Raw genomic sequence first — 17,082 nt, forward strand, 5'->3', positions numbered from 1 at the left:
CGACATATTGACAATAGACGATTTTTTTTCTCTCTCTCTAAGAATAATATTTTAGAGTTTTTCTTTGTGATTCAATTACAAGAACACTTTTGATTTCCTTCATTCTTATAAGTTAATCTGTTCAGTTATGAATTCAAATTGTGTGCTTATTTCTTGCATCGTGAGCAAATAAACACTCTTAACTTGGATTATGGAATCTAGGGTTAGGTCATGATAAGGTGTTAATTAATTACTCAAGGTTTAATAAGTGTTAGGATTTCTTGGTAATTCTGATATTACAATTTATGTCTGTTGGTTGCAAACAATAGGCGTACCTACTTTGGTTTTCTTGAGAAAGGATTAGGAAATTAGACGCTCGAATAGGTCGAGAGATATTTGATCATATCATCGATAAAGATAGCTTGTCATCCTAAACACCATGAGAACCTTAAGTTAATGGTAGCATCTTTCATGTTCCATAAGCCCTATTGAAAATAATAATGGTTATCTCATAAAATCTTGGTTACATGCATTATGTTCAACGTGATAAACAATTTTCTACAAAACTAAAACCCCCATTTCAGGAAACAGTAAACTTCCAGTGAATTAAATCGTAAACAACTTGATTTCACACCCTATTCCCTATGGGATTCAACCCCAATGTAGTTGGGATTTATATTGACAACGATCGCTTACACCCATTCAAGAGTGTAATTTAAGCATTATCAAAAATGGCACCGCTGCTGCGGAATACGGTTGTAAACTGAAGGTTTATGTGTGCTAATTTGTTGTTAGTTAAGTTTTATAGATTTACGTTTGTTTGTTGTTTTTATTTATTTGTAGGATCATTATAGGGTACGCCAAGGACCACTCAATAAGGAACTCCACCACATAAGCAGAATGGTAGAATAGCCACTGCAGTATGAATTTGATAATGAGGATGTGGACGGAGCAGGTGCAACGGGTGAAATCATTCCTCAACCATTGGCACCTGGAGCAAAGTTCAATATTACAAGCACGATGATCCAACTCCTGAATCTGAAGGGGTTGTTTGGAGGCCTTTCTAGGGATGACCCCAACCTGTATCTGGTGAATTTTATCACTATTTACACATCTTTTGATAACCCAGGAGTGAGCCAGAATGCTATCCGATTAAGGTTGTTCCCATTGTCTCTATCTGGGAAGGCAACATTGTGGCTAAATAAGCTAACGCTCGATTCTATAACCAACTGAAGGTAGTTGAAAGGAGATTTCCTAAAAAGGTTCTTTTTGCCTTGCAGGAGGGGACAGTTGAGGGATGAGATCAGCAATTTTAGATAGCTCCCGACTGAGGCCTTGCATAAAACTTGGGAGAGGTTCAAGAAGAAGCTGACACAGTGTCCAAACCACAACACAATGGACATACATTTGACGGAGACTTTATACAGGGCTCTTAACTCTATAACAAGGCCAATTATAGATAACACTGCTGGTGGTTCATTTATTGATCTTTCTTTTTGAGATATTGTAGATATTCTGAATAGGATGACCAAATGGAGTCGGGCTTGGTACACCAGGGATTCTATGGTGACAAGCCCTACTATTCCTACGGTAATAACTGCTGAACAATATAGGAGAGATGAGGAGAGGGATCAAGATATGGCCCATCTAAAGACTCAGATGGACCTTCTCACCAAGCACTTATTATCGGGGAACACGAAGAAAGTAAAGGTTGTGATTTCTCAGGACCGAGTTGATGTAGAGCCTAAAAAAGGCTAATTATGTTAATAATCAGGGGGGTTTCTGAGGCAATAGATACAAAAATAAAGGTCGGAACATTTATGAAAAACTTGGTTACAGAGACAAAGAGCAGGGAAACTGGAGAAGCAACAATGACAGGAGTGGGCTATATGCTCCTCCTGAAAACTGAGAAGCTATTGCAACTAGATCGGGGAAGATATCTATGAAGGATATGATGGAAAAACTATTGAAGGGAGTTGAGGCTACCAAATCAGGGGTACTTACTATGAAAAGTGAATTTTCTACTCTAAGTCAGTTGGTTAGTTCACACTCAACTTCTATTAAGCAGTTGGAGCAGCAGATAGCTAACTTTTCACAACACTAAACCAGGGAATGAGTGGAAATCTACCTAGTAAAATGGTTCAGAGTCAGCAGACTGATGGCTCATGTCTCGCAATTACCACTAGGATTGGTAAGATCTTATCTGGCCCTTCTGTGGGCAAGTCTGTAAATAATGAGGTAGTTGCGGATGAACCAGAAGAAAAAAACCCAGTGGAGTCTGAGAAGCTGAATAGCTCTATTGATACGTCGAAGAAGGCAAATGAGAAGGAAGAGAAAGTGGTGTTGAAAACCATCCCAAGACCATCACCTTCTTTTCCTCAATGATTGAGGAAGAAGGTCGATGATGCCAAATTCAGCAAGTTCATGGCAATGCTCAAGCAATTGACAATAAATGTACCTTTAATTGAGGCACTTGAGAAAATTCAAGATATGTAAAATTCATGAAGGAAATTGTTACCAAGAAATGAATAGTGAGTTGAGAATTGGAGGAAGATCTCCGCCTTTGTAGCATTATTTCTATGAGGACATTAATGCAGAAGAAGCCGGATCTAGGTGTAGTCACTATTCCCTGCACAATTGGCACTTAGAGTTCACCAAGGCACTGTGTGATTTGGGAGCAAGCGTTAATTTGATTCCATTGACTATTTATAAAAAATTGGGTCTGGGGAATCCCACACCCACCAACATGAGACTGGTGATGGCGGATAGGTCAGTAAAATAACCTGTTAGCATTCTGTATGATGTGTTGGTAAAGGTTTCCAATTTCATATTCCCTACAGACTTTGTCATTCTAGACTACGAGGTAGACTTCGAGGTGCCCATAATCTTGGGTCAACCTTTCCTTGCAACCAGAAGTATGTTGATCGATTTGAGAGCAAATGAGCTCCTATTCAGGGTGAATGATGAAGTGTTACAGTTTGATATGGGTAAATTAATGAAACAGCATGACGAAATGAGTGTGTTCTCAGTAGTTGATGTGTATTTTGAGGACGAACAGGATGTGCCCATAACTGAACAACTTATTATCGAACCTTTGGCCGCAGTCATGATGAACTATGATAGTGAAGGAATTGAGGAGTATAAAGAGATAGTTTGTACCTTGACTGGCATAGGTTCATACCCTTATTCTCCTAAAAAGCTGGACGTTGACCTTGATAATCGACCAACGCCACCCGCCAAGCCACCTATTGAAGAACCCCCAGTGTTGGAGTTGAACGAACTACCTGGAAACTTATAATATGTGTTTCTTGGTAAGGGGAACATGCTACCTATTATTATTGCAGCTGATTTGGAAGAACAATAGGTGAATGCACTTATTTTAGTACTTCAGAAGTACAAGAGATCAATCGGATGGACCATCGCAGATATTATTGGTATTCCTCCTGGCATCTACGCACATAAAATTCAACTTGAGGAAGATTATATTCCGACCATAGAGCATCAGCGTCGTCTTAACCCACCAATGCAAGAGGTGATTAAGAAGGAGATTATTAAGTGGTTGGATCCAGGAGTGGTTTACCCTATTTCTGATAGCAAATGGGTAAGCCTAGTTCAATGTGTGCCCAAAAAAATGGGTATAACGGTGGTTGCTAATTAAAAAAATGAGCTTATTCCACTCAGGATAGTAACTGGGTGGAGAGTTTGCATGGACTACCGCAAGTTAAACACTTGGACTCTGAAGGGCCACTTCCCAATGCCCTTTATGGATCAAATTCTTAATTGATTAGCTGGTAGGGGGTGGTATTGCTTTTTGGATGGTTATTCTGGATATAACCAAATCTGTATTGCTCCTGAAGATTAGGAGAAGACGACATTCACATGCCCATATAAAACCTTTGCATTTAAAAGGATGTCATTTGGGTTATACAATGCGCCCGCCACTTTTCAACAGTGCATAATATCTATCTTCTCTGATATGGTAGAAGACACCATAGAGGTATTCATGGATGATTTCTCTGTGGTGGGTGATTCATTTGAAATGTGTCTGGAGAATCTGAATGTGGCCGTACAAAGATGTGTTGAATTTAACCTAGTGCTTAACTGGGAAAAATACAATTTCATGGTAAATCACAGAATCATTCTTGGCCACAAAATTTCTGAAAAAGGGATTGAAGTTGATCGAGCAAAGGTGGAAGTTATCGAGAAACTACCGCCTCCCATTTCAGTGAAGGGAGTGCGTAGTTTTCTTGGTCATGCAGGCTTTTATCGGAGATTCATAAAAGATTTCTTAAAGGTTGCAAATCTACTTTGCAAGCTTCTGGAGAAGGAAGTGAAATTTTTCTTTGATGACGAGTGCTTGAAGGCCGTTGAGTGCCTTAAAAAGAAGCTGATTGAGGCTCTTATTGTTATTTCTCCCGACTGGGTAAAACCATTTGAGATAATGTGTGATGCAAGCAGTGTTGCCTTGGGAGCTGTATTGGGACAAAAGAGGGATAAACTATTTTATCCGATATATTACGCTAGCAAAGCACTTAATGGAGCAGAAAAGCATTACACCATCACTGAACAGGAATTTTTAGCGGTGATGTATGCTTTCGAGAAGTTCAGAGCTTATCTGCTTGAGATCAAAGTGGTAGTCCACACTGACCATGCTGCCTTAAGGTATTTGATGTACAAGAAGGATGCAAAAATAAGGCTTATTAGATAGGTGTTGTTACTGCAAGAATATGATTTCGAGGTTAAAGATAGGAAAGGTTGTGAAAACCAGGTTGCAGATCACCTATCTAGAATGGAAGGTGAACAGAAAGCGGGTGATGAAGCAAAGATAAATGATGCATTTCCTAATGAAGAGATCTTGGCAGCTGATGTAGAAAAATTCCCTTGGTACGCAGATTATACAAATTATGTTGTGAGTGAGGTTATCCCAGAAAATCTTTCTTTCCACCCAAAGAAGAAATTCTTGCATGATGTAACACATTACTTCTGGGATGAACCTTACCTTTTTCGGCGATGTGCAGATAATATCATACGGAGATGTGTATCGGAAGTAGATGTATTGTGCATACTGGAAGCATGTCATACTTCCCCAGTTGGGGGTCACCATGCGGGTGACCGAATGGCCAGGAAGTTGTTGCAGAGGGGCTATTATTGGCCAACATTATTTAAGGATGCCCACGAGTTTGTGCTAAAATGTGAACAATGTCAGAGGCAAGGTTAAATCTTAAAAAGACATGAGATACCCTTGACTAAGATGCTTGAAGTGGAGTTATTTCATGTCTGGGGCATTGATTTCATGGGGCCGTTTGTGATCTCATACGGAATGAAGTATATTTTAGTTGTTGTTTACTATGTCTCTAAGTGGGTTGAAGTTGTGGCGTTGGATGATAACGAAGGAAAGATGGATGTTTCTTTTCTCAAAAAGAATATATTCTCTCACTTTGGAGTACCACGTACTATCTTAAGAGATGGAGGATCTCATTTTTACAACAAATTATTTCAAACATCTTTGGCAAAATATGGAGTGAAACAACACAAAGTGGCTACTCCATACCACCCATAAACTAGTGGGTAGGTGGGGGTGTCGAATCGTGTAGTCAAAGCTATCCTAGCCAAAATGGTAAATGCTAGCTGAAAAGACTGGTCTTGAAAGATTGATGACGCATTGTAGGCATACCGGACTGCTTTCAATACACCCATTGGGATGTCACTATTTCAAATGGTCTACGGAAAAGCTTGCCACCTGCCAATAAAACTGGAACATAAAGCTTTATGGGCACTCAAAAGGTTGAATTTGAATTGGAAGGAAGCAGCATAGATGAGACTGGGGCAACTGAATGAGATAGATGAATTCCACCTCCGGACATATGAACGAGTAGATCTCTATAAATAAAAGATAAAAAAGTACCATGATTGAAGAATAGAGAAACGAGAATTCAAAAAAGGGGACTTGGTGCTTTTGTTTAATTCTAGACTCAAATTGTTCCTGGGCAAGCTGAAATTTAAGTGGTCAAGCCCTTTTAAGGTTAGTCAAGTTTACTCATCTGGAGTAGTGGAACTCAAAAATGAAGCTGGCAGTACCTTCAAGGTAAATAGGCAACGGGTCAAGCTTTATATTGTCCCGAAGGAATCAGTGAAAAGTATCACTATTATCTATCTTGATGAAGTCTGAAGTAATCGAGATACCTGAGTCATGCTGCGACATTAAATCAGGCATTGCATGGGAGGCAACCCATGATCCCCAAGATCGATCCAGTCCAGGTATACTCTAACTCTTTGTTTAGTTTTGATTCAATTCTAAGTTGAGGATGTAGGGTAGCCTGTTGTTGTAACATAGTTATGGTAACTAGGACAAATACAAGCACAAAAGGCAATGATATATTTGTGATCGACTTTTGGACACCCCTCCAATACCTTCTTTGATAAACTGTGTGAATTATATTTACTTGTGACAATTGTGAATCTTGTTGTGGCATTAGTTAAAGCTGCTTGATGATCATTGCTGAATAATTGCATGAAGTAGATAAGTGGTGGCCTGTCATATACTTGTGTACCAGGTGTGTATGAGATATTACTTATTTTCCTCTGTATGATAAAGCCAGAACTTGCCTGGTTGGTCTTGCCATGGTCTTAGGATAGGAGTTAGGACAGGATCATAGACCGTTGATGATTAACCCACTTTTAGCCTAAACATCCTTCCCTGTATGCATAACACCCCTTGATCCCTGTTTAGAGCCTAAATTGACCATTTCTTTCGTATTATACCTTTCACCTTCCCGTTTATACCATAATAAACCTGTTTATCCCTGGCCTTCATTTGACACTGAGCACCTTAACCTAGGCAAATAGCCTAAGTTAAGGGTAGCTATCATAGGGGTGCATGGTGTAAGCTAAGTATGAAGAAGGGTAGAATAAGGGAGAAAGAATAAAAGCTGGGTGATAAAAAAAGGAAAGCCGCACCCAACTTGAATATGGACGATCAAGAAAGAGGATAATAAGTGAGACCCCTGAAAGGAGTGTAGTGTCAAGGAGGCATAGTTACTCTAAATGACCTTGAATATCATACCAGCCCCAAACCATATTACAAGCCTAAAAGAAGTCCTATATGATTCTTTCTGGCCTATCTGAGGATTTGGTAACGAAAATAAGGGCAAGCGTATGGTACTTGGCATACACTGACTAGAACTTTCTTTTGAGAGTGAGAGTCTTTTGATGACCCCTATATTTGCAGTTTTGGATTTATTATATGAGAATAGGGGGATTTCAATGTTATGAGGGCACACTGGTATTGTTGCTAGCTACTTGCTTGTTTAGATAGTGTGGCATTGATATGTGAATAGTTGTTGCAGCTAAGATTGATGCTGCCGCTTGATTCCTTTGTGTTACAGTACTATTTTTCAATGATATACACAGTTGGTATTAGTTGGTTTGGCAATGAAGGGATAACTTTGTGTTGAGCTTAAATGAAAAATTGGCTGTTGAATGTGCTATGTGTTCTCTTAGTTGAATTAAGTTGCTTGAGGACAAGCAATTATTTTAAGTTGAAGGTGTTGATGTGTGCGCAATTGCTAACACATTTAAGGCCTTTAACCTAGAATAATTGCGAGGCCTTAAGCAACTTTGTCATTTTTTGATGTGTTGATGTTAATTTTACAGATTAAGCTAATGGGATAGAGAACCAACAAGAATGGAGGCAAAGAAGTTGAAATCTAGAGAAATCTGAAAAAAGGTGTAGCTGACGACATCTGTGATAAGTCGTCAACCCCGTGATAGGCTATCACAGTTGCCATCAAATATAACCAAGGAGTTGGCATGAAGTAAATATTGTGATGACATCTGCTGATAAGAAGTCAAAAGTATGATAAGCTATCAGGGATACCATCAACCTTAACCAGAGAATGGGAATTGATGTAAAGTTGTGACAGCGTATCGTGATAAGGCGTCAGAGTTGTGATAAGCTGTCAGAATCACCGCCAACCTTAGGCAAAAATTATCAAATGAAAGAGAAGTTGATGAAATCCATGACACGCCGTCAAACTCCTGATAGGCCGTCATGATCATCGCCATCCTGAGACAGCAAAAGACAAACTTAAGGAGAATCTGATGACATCCGTGATAGGATGTCAGGCCGCTGATAAGCCGTCACGGGCACCGTCGTCTATTCCAAGGAAAATCTAAAACTTTTAATTTTATTTCCTTATTTAGGGTTTACTATTTAAAGCCTTGTTTGAGGGTTTTTATTCAGACGAAATTATGGAGCTATCCAGCTATCCATTGACATATTGACAATATACAATTTTCTCCCTCTTTCTCTAAGAATAATATTTTAGAGTTTTGCCTTGTGATTTAATTACAAGAACACTTTTGATTTCTTTCATTCTTGTAAGTTAATCTTTCCAGTTATGAATTCAAATTGTGTGCTTATTTCTTGCTTCATGAGTAACTAAACACTCTTAACCTGGATAATGGAATCTAGGGTTTGGTCATGATAAGGTGTTAATTAATTACTCAAGGTTTAATAAGTGTTAGAATTTGTTGGTAATTCTGATATTAGAATTTATGTCTGTTGGTTACAAACAATAGGCGTACCTACTTTGGTTTTCTTGAGAAAAAAATCATAAACAGTAGGAAGTGAATTATCAACAGGGACTCGGAAAGGCTTCATTTAATAATCAGCGTTGTAACAAGGTTGATTTACCTGAGGTAAAATCTGGACAGTGAGTTGTAATTCCCTAAGTCTGAGAGGATTAAGAAATTAGACGCTCGAATAGGTCGAGAGACATTTTATCATATCATCAATAAAGATAGCTTGTCATCCTAAACACCATGAGAACCTTAAGTTAATGGTAGCATCTGTCATATTCCATAAGCCCTAGTGAACATAATCCTGGTTATCTCATAAAATCTTGGTTACAAACATTAAGTTCAACATGATAAACAATTTTCTGCAAAACTAAAACCCCCATTTCAGGAAACAGTAAACTACCAGTGAATTAAATCGTAAACAACTTGATTTCACACCCTATTCCCTGTGGGATTCGACCCCAACCTAGTTGGGTTTTATATTGACAACGATCGTTTACACCCATTCAAGAGTGTAATTTGAGCGTTATCGCCAAACTTTTTTTGAGATCAAGGGATTTCCATGTATCCATAGATCATATTATCCATTTAACTTAGGGGATTCATATGTACCCCAGAAGTATGTTTATTAAGCCAAACCATTCCAAAACTATTTAAAACATCCATATCATTTATGGTTCCATTAGTATGTTTAAACCATGCCTAAGTTCCATTAAAAGACTAATATTATAGTGAAAGCATTGTTATAGGCATTTTATCAAACACATTGGGGGCATAGTATTTCCAAAACCAAAGTACATTGCCAAATAATCATTCCCATGCAACCAATTATCCAAAACCATCATTAAAGCATATAAAAGCACAATTAAAACATAGGAAAATCATAACCAAGCATTTATAACCAAAATTCCCAAATTATATTTGAAAATTCAAAATCATACAACATTCAAATCATGAAAACATTGAATAATACCATGCCATTAGTTGGAAATAACAATGAAGGAAGAGAACATGCCTTAAACCAAGATGATGATGGAGAGAAATCACCAAGACAAGCCCTAATTTACTCCTTAAGATGAAACCCTAGCTTCCTTTGCTCGAAAACCTAAAGAGGATTTAAGAGTGTTTTCCAAGTGTTTAAGAATAGAATAGTAGGGAAAATAACCTCTCAAGTGCAATATAAGTCGTGCGTCCTTATTAGGATAAGTGAAAAAATATTCATATTGCCCTCACTTAAACTGCACTTAATTTCTGTCATAGGGTACGACTAACCCTTACGAGTCGTACCCATCCTGTACGAATGGTACCCACCTATCGTACCCTAGGCATTCCCCCTTGAACCCAAAACTGTCCAAGGTTCGACACACCCAAACTCAAGTCGTTTTAAAGTGTACGACTAGTACCCGTAAATCGTACCCCTGAAAGAATAGAATCCCAGGAGGTTTGTACACTGGTTTGAACACTGGCCACCATACGAGTGTTGGGTACGACTCGTACCCTAGCTTACAACTCATGGTGAGCCACTCGTACTCAGATCCAACCTAAGTTATCAAGTCTAAGGTTAAGTGCAGTAACCAAACAACCACCGAAAAGACTCGTACCTGCTAAGTCGTTCCCATTCCAGTGACTAAATTCATCCCACCACCTAACACTAGTCAGCATATGACTGGACTATACCACCCGTACCTAAGTGTACGACTCGTTCCCTAAGTCATATCTTGCCCAGAAAGTAGAAATCAAGGAAATTTTCTAAGGTCCAGAAATCAGGGTATTTCAATTTTCTTTATTTAGTTTGGGGCTTTTACCATTTGAATATGCATATCTAAATGACACATCGACTTATATCCACCGTGTCAGCTGAACCTCATCTAGATACCTTCAAACTCTATGTTTCACAACATAATTAAATATCCCTAAGATAACAAGGGTGAATGGAGTGTTTTGTTGACGGCTTAATTCAAGTTAATGTATCTAGATATGCACTGTCAAAGTTATAATAATTACTTTCTAGGGTCAAATATAAATAGCTGTTTATGTATTATGCCAGTAGGAAAACTATCTGTCTAGCATTATCTTTATGCATATCCTATACCTTGAGCAATTATCATAGGTGGCAATTGGCATGCTTTCAAATAATTTAAAAAATTAACTAGAAGATTTGTTAAGTTAAGACATGTCCCACCATAAACAATTTTCAATTCATTCACATCAAACACACTCATATTTGGAATGTTCTACACCATCACTCTCCACAGCCGGCAGCCATCATGTCATCATCGTCCATCAACACTTGTTGTTGTTTACCTAACCAAACATATAAAGACAAGATGGCAATAGGAGAGACGTAGCTTATGGCTATTTCCCTTTGAGATGTTGATGCATTGATTTTGACAACAGAGTCGTCTAATGCATGCTCATTTTTTCAATCCTCGTGCTTATATGTTTGAATATTCATTACCTTCTCTAGATGTACTTCCTCAAATTCAATTTGGTTATTGATTTTGACTTGATAAGAAATTTAAAAAAGTAAAAATATATTTTTTATATTTTATATTTTTAATTAAAAATATGAAGAATGTATCAAAATGCTCTTCAATATGCCATGTGGATTTAAAATTAAAGAGCTGTCAAAAAAGGAAACAAACATTTTTATTAAACTGACTAAAAATAAAAGTAAAAAAATAAATTGAAACATAGAGAGTAACTTTTTATTATACACCTGATCCCAAATACATGGCTCTTCCACCCAGCGCCCTTCTGAACCTCCTTGAAAATAATTTTTTTAGCTTTTAAGGTAGGAGTACGATCTGCATACACACTATCTTTTTTTGGATCCCACTTATCGGATTACAATGAGTATGCTATTGTTATTGTAGGCCACGTACTGTTTTTAGGTGGCTGTAAAATGAAGGGATGTCTATTGGCTTGTTATGAGGTTTTTGTTGTTTTGCTTTAGAATGACACTAGAAGGAAAACAAGCTGTCTCCTTAATAGAACCTTCTTTATTTTGGTGGGAGAAAAATTTGATTGCTTCTGGACAGTTAATTTTGACAAATTAAGCATCTTCCATTTGCATTTGATAGTTGAAGTCAGAATGATATGACATTATAAGACGTTACAAGCAATATAGAATCAGAATTTTAGAAGTAAATACATGAAGAAATTAAGGGAATTCATCACCTACCATATATTACATAAAAAAATACTTTTTAACTTTATATGTATAATATAATTTTTTGACGAAAAACCCCATGTGTTACCCTAGCTCTGCCTTAGCTTAAGGGGCAATAGAGAAGGTTATATATTGGAGTTCCTTGCACTGTCAGATTTGCACTGGGATATTGTGATGCCTGCTTAATACTGAACTTTAAAATTGGATTCTAACAACACCAAGAGCACTTAACCTGACATTAACAAAATTAGAACAAGGTGAAGGCAAATATGGCTGATCAAGACCTTGGTTATGTGACCAAGACCTTGCTTAGGAGTCTTGGTACCGGTGCGTGGTAAGAAAAATACTCCAGTACATAAAAGGAGGATAAGATTGACAAAGACACAGACAAATATAAAATTTATTCATCATCAATAACATCTATCCATCGCACAATTTCTATAAATATTTGCGTTCTCTGCTTTCTTATCACATAAATGAAACCTATGTTATCATAAGAATAGTAGACTAGAATCATATTTTGATCGATTGGTTTGAGGTTTCCAAAGTTTTTTTTTTTTCTTAAATAATTGGGGGTAATGGAAGAGGAAATGCGAAAGGGGATTTCAAGGTGGGAAATTGAAACCTCACCAACAAGGTGAAAGTTCAGGTAGCCAACCAATTGAGCTACTAAGATTTCCGAGGATTTTCAAGTATAGATATTAGATCTTTTTTTTTTCCTGTATGGGAGGAAGTCCGTGGAGCCTGTGTAGTTTTTAATTCTACTACTAAATTTCATGTTAGAAATTTTACTGAAAAAATTAATTAAATTGGATGAGTGACTTCGTAAGTGAAACATCGATTGTTAAGTGACTTTTGAAGTAAAAATTAAAGTTGTGTGACTTTTCGGGAGAAGAATCCTTAATTGAGTAACTTTGGAGTAAAAAACAAAGTTGAGTCACTTTCTGAGATAAATATTATAAGTTGAGTGACCATTTGGGTTATTAACACCAAAAATTAATGCGCAAAAATCCAGTTGCTCAATTGTTACATTGATCAAACCCGTATATTCATCATATATTACCGGTACCAAATAATTTTACAAATTATGAGCTAGCAGAGAAGCCGTTCAGAACAAGAGAAGGCATGTTACCAAACAACAACATAGGAAAAAACAAACTCTGCTAAGTGATCTATCAGCGTGTTATAGTTGCCTTCTTAACCTTGGACTACTGCTGGCTGCTAGATTATATGAGTTTGTTTGTGCATATAAAGTAGTTGATGAATTCCCAAACATCCGTGAATAAACAATTCCCCCTGTTGTCGTGCCACCGGGGCTTAACATAGGTTCTGTTGTATACGTTTGATGTGTTGGAGACTCTTGTGGATAATTTTGATGGTGAAGTTGCTGGGATGGATATGAATTATTAGTTTCTACCAACGTTTTCCCCCCACATCTCGGACTAGGAGGCCTTTGTGGTATGATTATACCAAGATTCGGGGCCTTGCCTTCAGATGATTTTGTTGCTTGACCGCGACCATAGAGTGGAATCAACATTTTCTCTGAGACTTCAGCCTTGCAAACAGGACATTTTGGTTTCTGGTTATAGGTATTTTCAGAAGAAATGCTCTGAAAATGTATCCATTTGTAGATGCAAGGCCAGCAAAAGAGGTGTCCGCATAACGTAACAACAGGATCATGCACAATATCTAGGCATATGTTACACTCTAAACCTCCAGACAGAGCATTGTCTTCAAGCTTATCATCAATTGTCTTCCACTTCTCTAAGGAAATATTGCGTTCTTCAAAGGTAGTTTCTGCTATTTGCTCTTGAAAAAGTTGTTCTAAGGCCATTTTTTTTGGCCAGTGCCTGTCGCAATGCCAAGACGAACAATGGTTAGATTGTAGGTTCTTAATACAACTGGAATTGGGAATTTATAAGGACGAGGACAGAACAAGAATGGAAGTTCGCAAACAAGAGTAATGATTCTTAAGGTTGTCAAAATAACATTATTAAAGGGGCAAGGCCAAAAAGAAAAGGCCCTACACATTATTAAGCAAGTGAATACTCACCAACTATATCAAATTACTCCCTCGGCTCAAATTTAGACGACATTATTTGACTTGGCATAAAATTTAATTAAAAAAATGGATGACTTTTTAAATTTGTGGGAATAAAACACTTCTTAACTATTTATGTGATTATACATTATTTCATCATGGAAAAAAGAATTTTCAATTATAAAAACGTTACATTCTTTTTTACAGATTAAAAAAAAAATGTCACATAAATTAAAATAAAAAAAATCATAGTTTTTAAGTAATTTAATGAATTCCTGATGGGTCAATTTAAGTTAGAGGAGTATTTGTCCAAATACATTTTACATCTATCTAATCAATTTAAACACCTGACGTGATGTTCGTAAGGTTTTATCAATATTAAACATATGATCAGAACTTTATTAATTCTAGAAAACAGGGCCCCATTGGAAAGAATATAAATCTAGAAAATAACTTCACGTGAATAAAATGTACCTCAAGTTGCGCACAAGGAGCTACAACTTGATGGCCTTCTACACAATATACATCCCATAAGTTCAATCGAGAAAAATACTTTTACTCAATAAAATTTAGGAGCTCCAATTACACTGATAATCACTAGGGAATTTTTTAGGCTTGTGTACGAGTCTCTTGTAAAACTAAAATCTCTGTTTTTTCATCTGAATATCTGTGTCAAGTAGGTTGAAATTAAAAAAAAAAAAATTTGCGATGCAATATATATGAAATCACGTGAATTCAATACTGTAAACTCAATTATTACCATGTATTGTTGAAGGATTTTCTTGCATTTCTACATTACTAACCAAGCTAATACACAAAGCAATCAAATTTCAATGGAATGATGACGGGCTTCCAAGAGTTGAAGAATAAGTTAACTTCTACCCCTAAATTGGTATTTCTAAAAGGTACAGAAGTGTATTTTGATGCTTCGGAAGTGGGCCTAGAGTGTTTATTGATGCAACATGGTAAGGTAGTGTTACGCCCCAAGACAGTTGTTTCCATATGAGAAGAATTACCAATACATGATTTTGAGCTAGCAGCTATTATATTTACTTTAAAGCTATAACGCTACTACTTATATGAGGTTCATGTAGACATATATACTAGCCATAAGAGTTTACAATATATCTTCAAGCAGAACGACTTAAATCTAAAGCAACGAAGATGACTTGAGCTATTAAAGAACTATGATGTTGATATCTTATAATTAGATTGCTATAAAAACCTCTAAACTCTAAATTTTAGATCCTACTAAAGAGTGATAGATATGGTAGGGGCAGGGGAATGAGGCAATATATATGGACGGTGGCAGAAAATAGAACAGAAAAGCACATAATAAGGTAATTTTTAGTATATTATCTTTTGGATATAATAAATTCAATATTTTGAAAAAATGTATTGACGATAACAGTAGTTAATAAGTAAGGGTAAAATTGAAATAAATAATTCAATTATTTATATAGTTCCAACTTAACCAATATTGTTGGACCCTAGTTAATAATATGAACAAATAAAGATAGACGGAGGGAGTATCATATAAAAGAACAAGATTGCGCATGAACTATAGAATTACTCCCTCTTCCAACAATAATTGTCCACTATTAACTTGACAGACATGTTAAAAAATAGTAAATAATAGGAATAACTTTACCATATCACCCTTTGAATATAATAGAGAGAAGTATAAATTATCCCCCAGAAGTTGTCTCATTTTATTTATGATACATTTGAACTTTAAGTCGTCTTAAGTACCCCCGAACTAGTTATTTTTATATGTCGCATGACCCTTTTTAGCTTGCGTGGAAAAATGTATGATTTCAAACTCCATCACGCACGTGATGGAGTTAATTTTTTGTCAAATCAGCTTCTTCCATCGTAAAAAATGAAAAAAACCCATTTTTTAAAATTTTTTTAAAAACTTCAATCATCCCTCTTCCTCCGTCACTTTCAAAATGTGTAAAAAAAATTCTTTCAATTGATTCTATTTTACCTACTTAAATTAGGTTTTTTTTTTTAGTTATCGGTTTGCCCAATAAAAAGATTAAAGAGTTATACAAAATTGTGCAGAAGAGATTTACTTTAAAAGGAGAAAGACGTAAAAAAGAGTGGAATAGTCACAAGAGTTATACCAAATTATCTCTGTAATGTTTCTGTGTTTCACACTGTTAATAAGGAAATGAATAATTATGTCTCATTTAATATGAGTTATATTTAAAGAGTAATGCAAAATTTATAGTAAATATGTAGTAAAAATAGTATGACTAATAAAAATAGTTTTTTTTTGGTACGTTAAGAAAGATGCATTGATAATTAAAAGAGTTTGTACAGGTGCCTATCCAGGTACAAAAACTAAGCTGCTTTGGTTTGCTATATGTTGAGCATTTACAGAATGGGAGAGAGTTTTTCTTTCTAAGTCTTCCCAAAAAACTATGCCTATACTAGCTGGCGGAGTCGTATAGACATGTAGTCTGTCAAAAAGGTCCTTTTCTGATCCCTGCTTAGCCGGCATGTCCACTACCCTGCTCTGCTCCTTATAGATGTGCTGAACTGGAGGATTCTCCAAGCTCTCTAGGAAAGATCTGCAAGCATTAACAATTGAATCATAGAGAGGGTTACCATAATAAAGCATATTTAAAACTTTCATTGAGTCTACCTCTACAGTTAAAGGTTTGATGTTATGATGAAGAGCTAAATTTAGGCCTTCTCTTAAGGTCATTAGCTCCATGAGGTTGTTGGTTGCATGGGTGAAGCTTTTGCTAAAACCCATAACCCAATCACCTTTGCTATTCTGGATGACACCTCCAATTCCCTTTTTTTCCTAGATTCCCAACACAAGATCCATCAGTGTTGAGTTTGAAAGTGCTGGAGTGAGGGGAGAGCCATCATAGATTGATGACAATGTTGGGGTGGTTTGCTTTATCATTTCCCAAAAGGTGGTATTCTATAGACTCAGCATGAGGAATGCTGAAACAAAGTTGGGACTTGGCATTTTGGTAAGAGTTGGCATTCCTAACCTTCCAGAGATGCCAAAAACAGAAGCGTAACAAGATGTTCCAAGGAGTGATGGTGTCAAAGTAGAGGTTATTAAGTATTTTCCAAGTGTTAGGACAATTGTTAGGGTCAAACATATTGGGGTGGATCTCAATGTTACCTCTGTACTTTTGAATAAGTTAAGCCCATAGGGATTTGGCCATGGTGCAAGAAAAGAAGATATGGGATTGGTCTTCCTGAGTGCTGTTGCACTTATGGCAAGAGGGGTTGATGTTGATGCCCCTATTGGAAAGGTTAGTGTTTGTAGGGAGAGAGTTAT

General features: G+C 36.7%; 1 protein-coding gene across 1 annotated transcript; it reads right to left on the reverse strand.

Moving 5' to 3' along the window:
- Positions 1–12,757: 12,757 nt before the first annotated feature.
- LOC107855664 (E3 ubiquitin-protein ligase RMA1H1-like) lies at positions 12,758–13,837 on the reverse strand. Its single transcript, XM_016700682.2, has one exon. It carries the CDS (start codon positions 13,563–13,565, stop codon positions 12,915–12,917), a length of 651 nt encoding a protein of 216 aa, XP_016556168.2. The 5' UTR covers positions 13,566–13,837; the 3' UTR covers positions 12,758–12,914.
- Between the last annotated feature and the right edge of the window lie 3,245 nt (positions 13,838–17,082).

This window comes from Capsicum annuum, chromosome 9, assembly GCF_002878395.1.
Source record: "Capsicum annuum cultivar UCD-10X-F1 chromosome 9, UCD10Xv1.1, whole genome shotgun sequence".
NCBI classification, from domain to species: Eukaryota; Viridiplantae; Streptophyta; class Magnoliopsida; order Solanales; family Solanaceae; genus Capsicum; species Capsicum annuum.

Excerpts from the sequence above, each read along its gene's own strand:
- LOC107855664 (XM_016700682.2), bottom strand. The coding sequence starts at position 13,565 with ATGGCCTTAGAACAACTTTTTCAAGAGCAAATAGCAGAAACTACCTTT.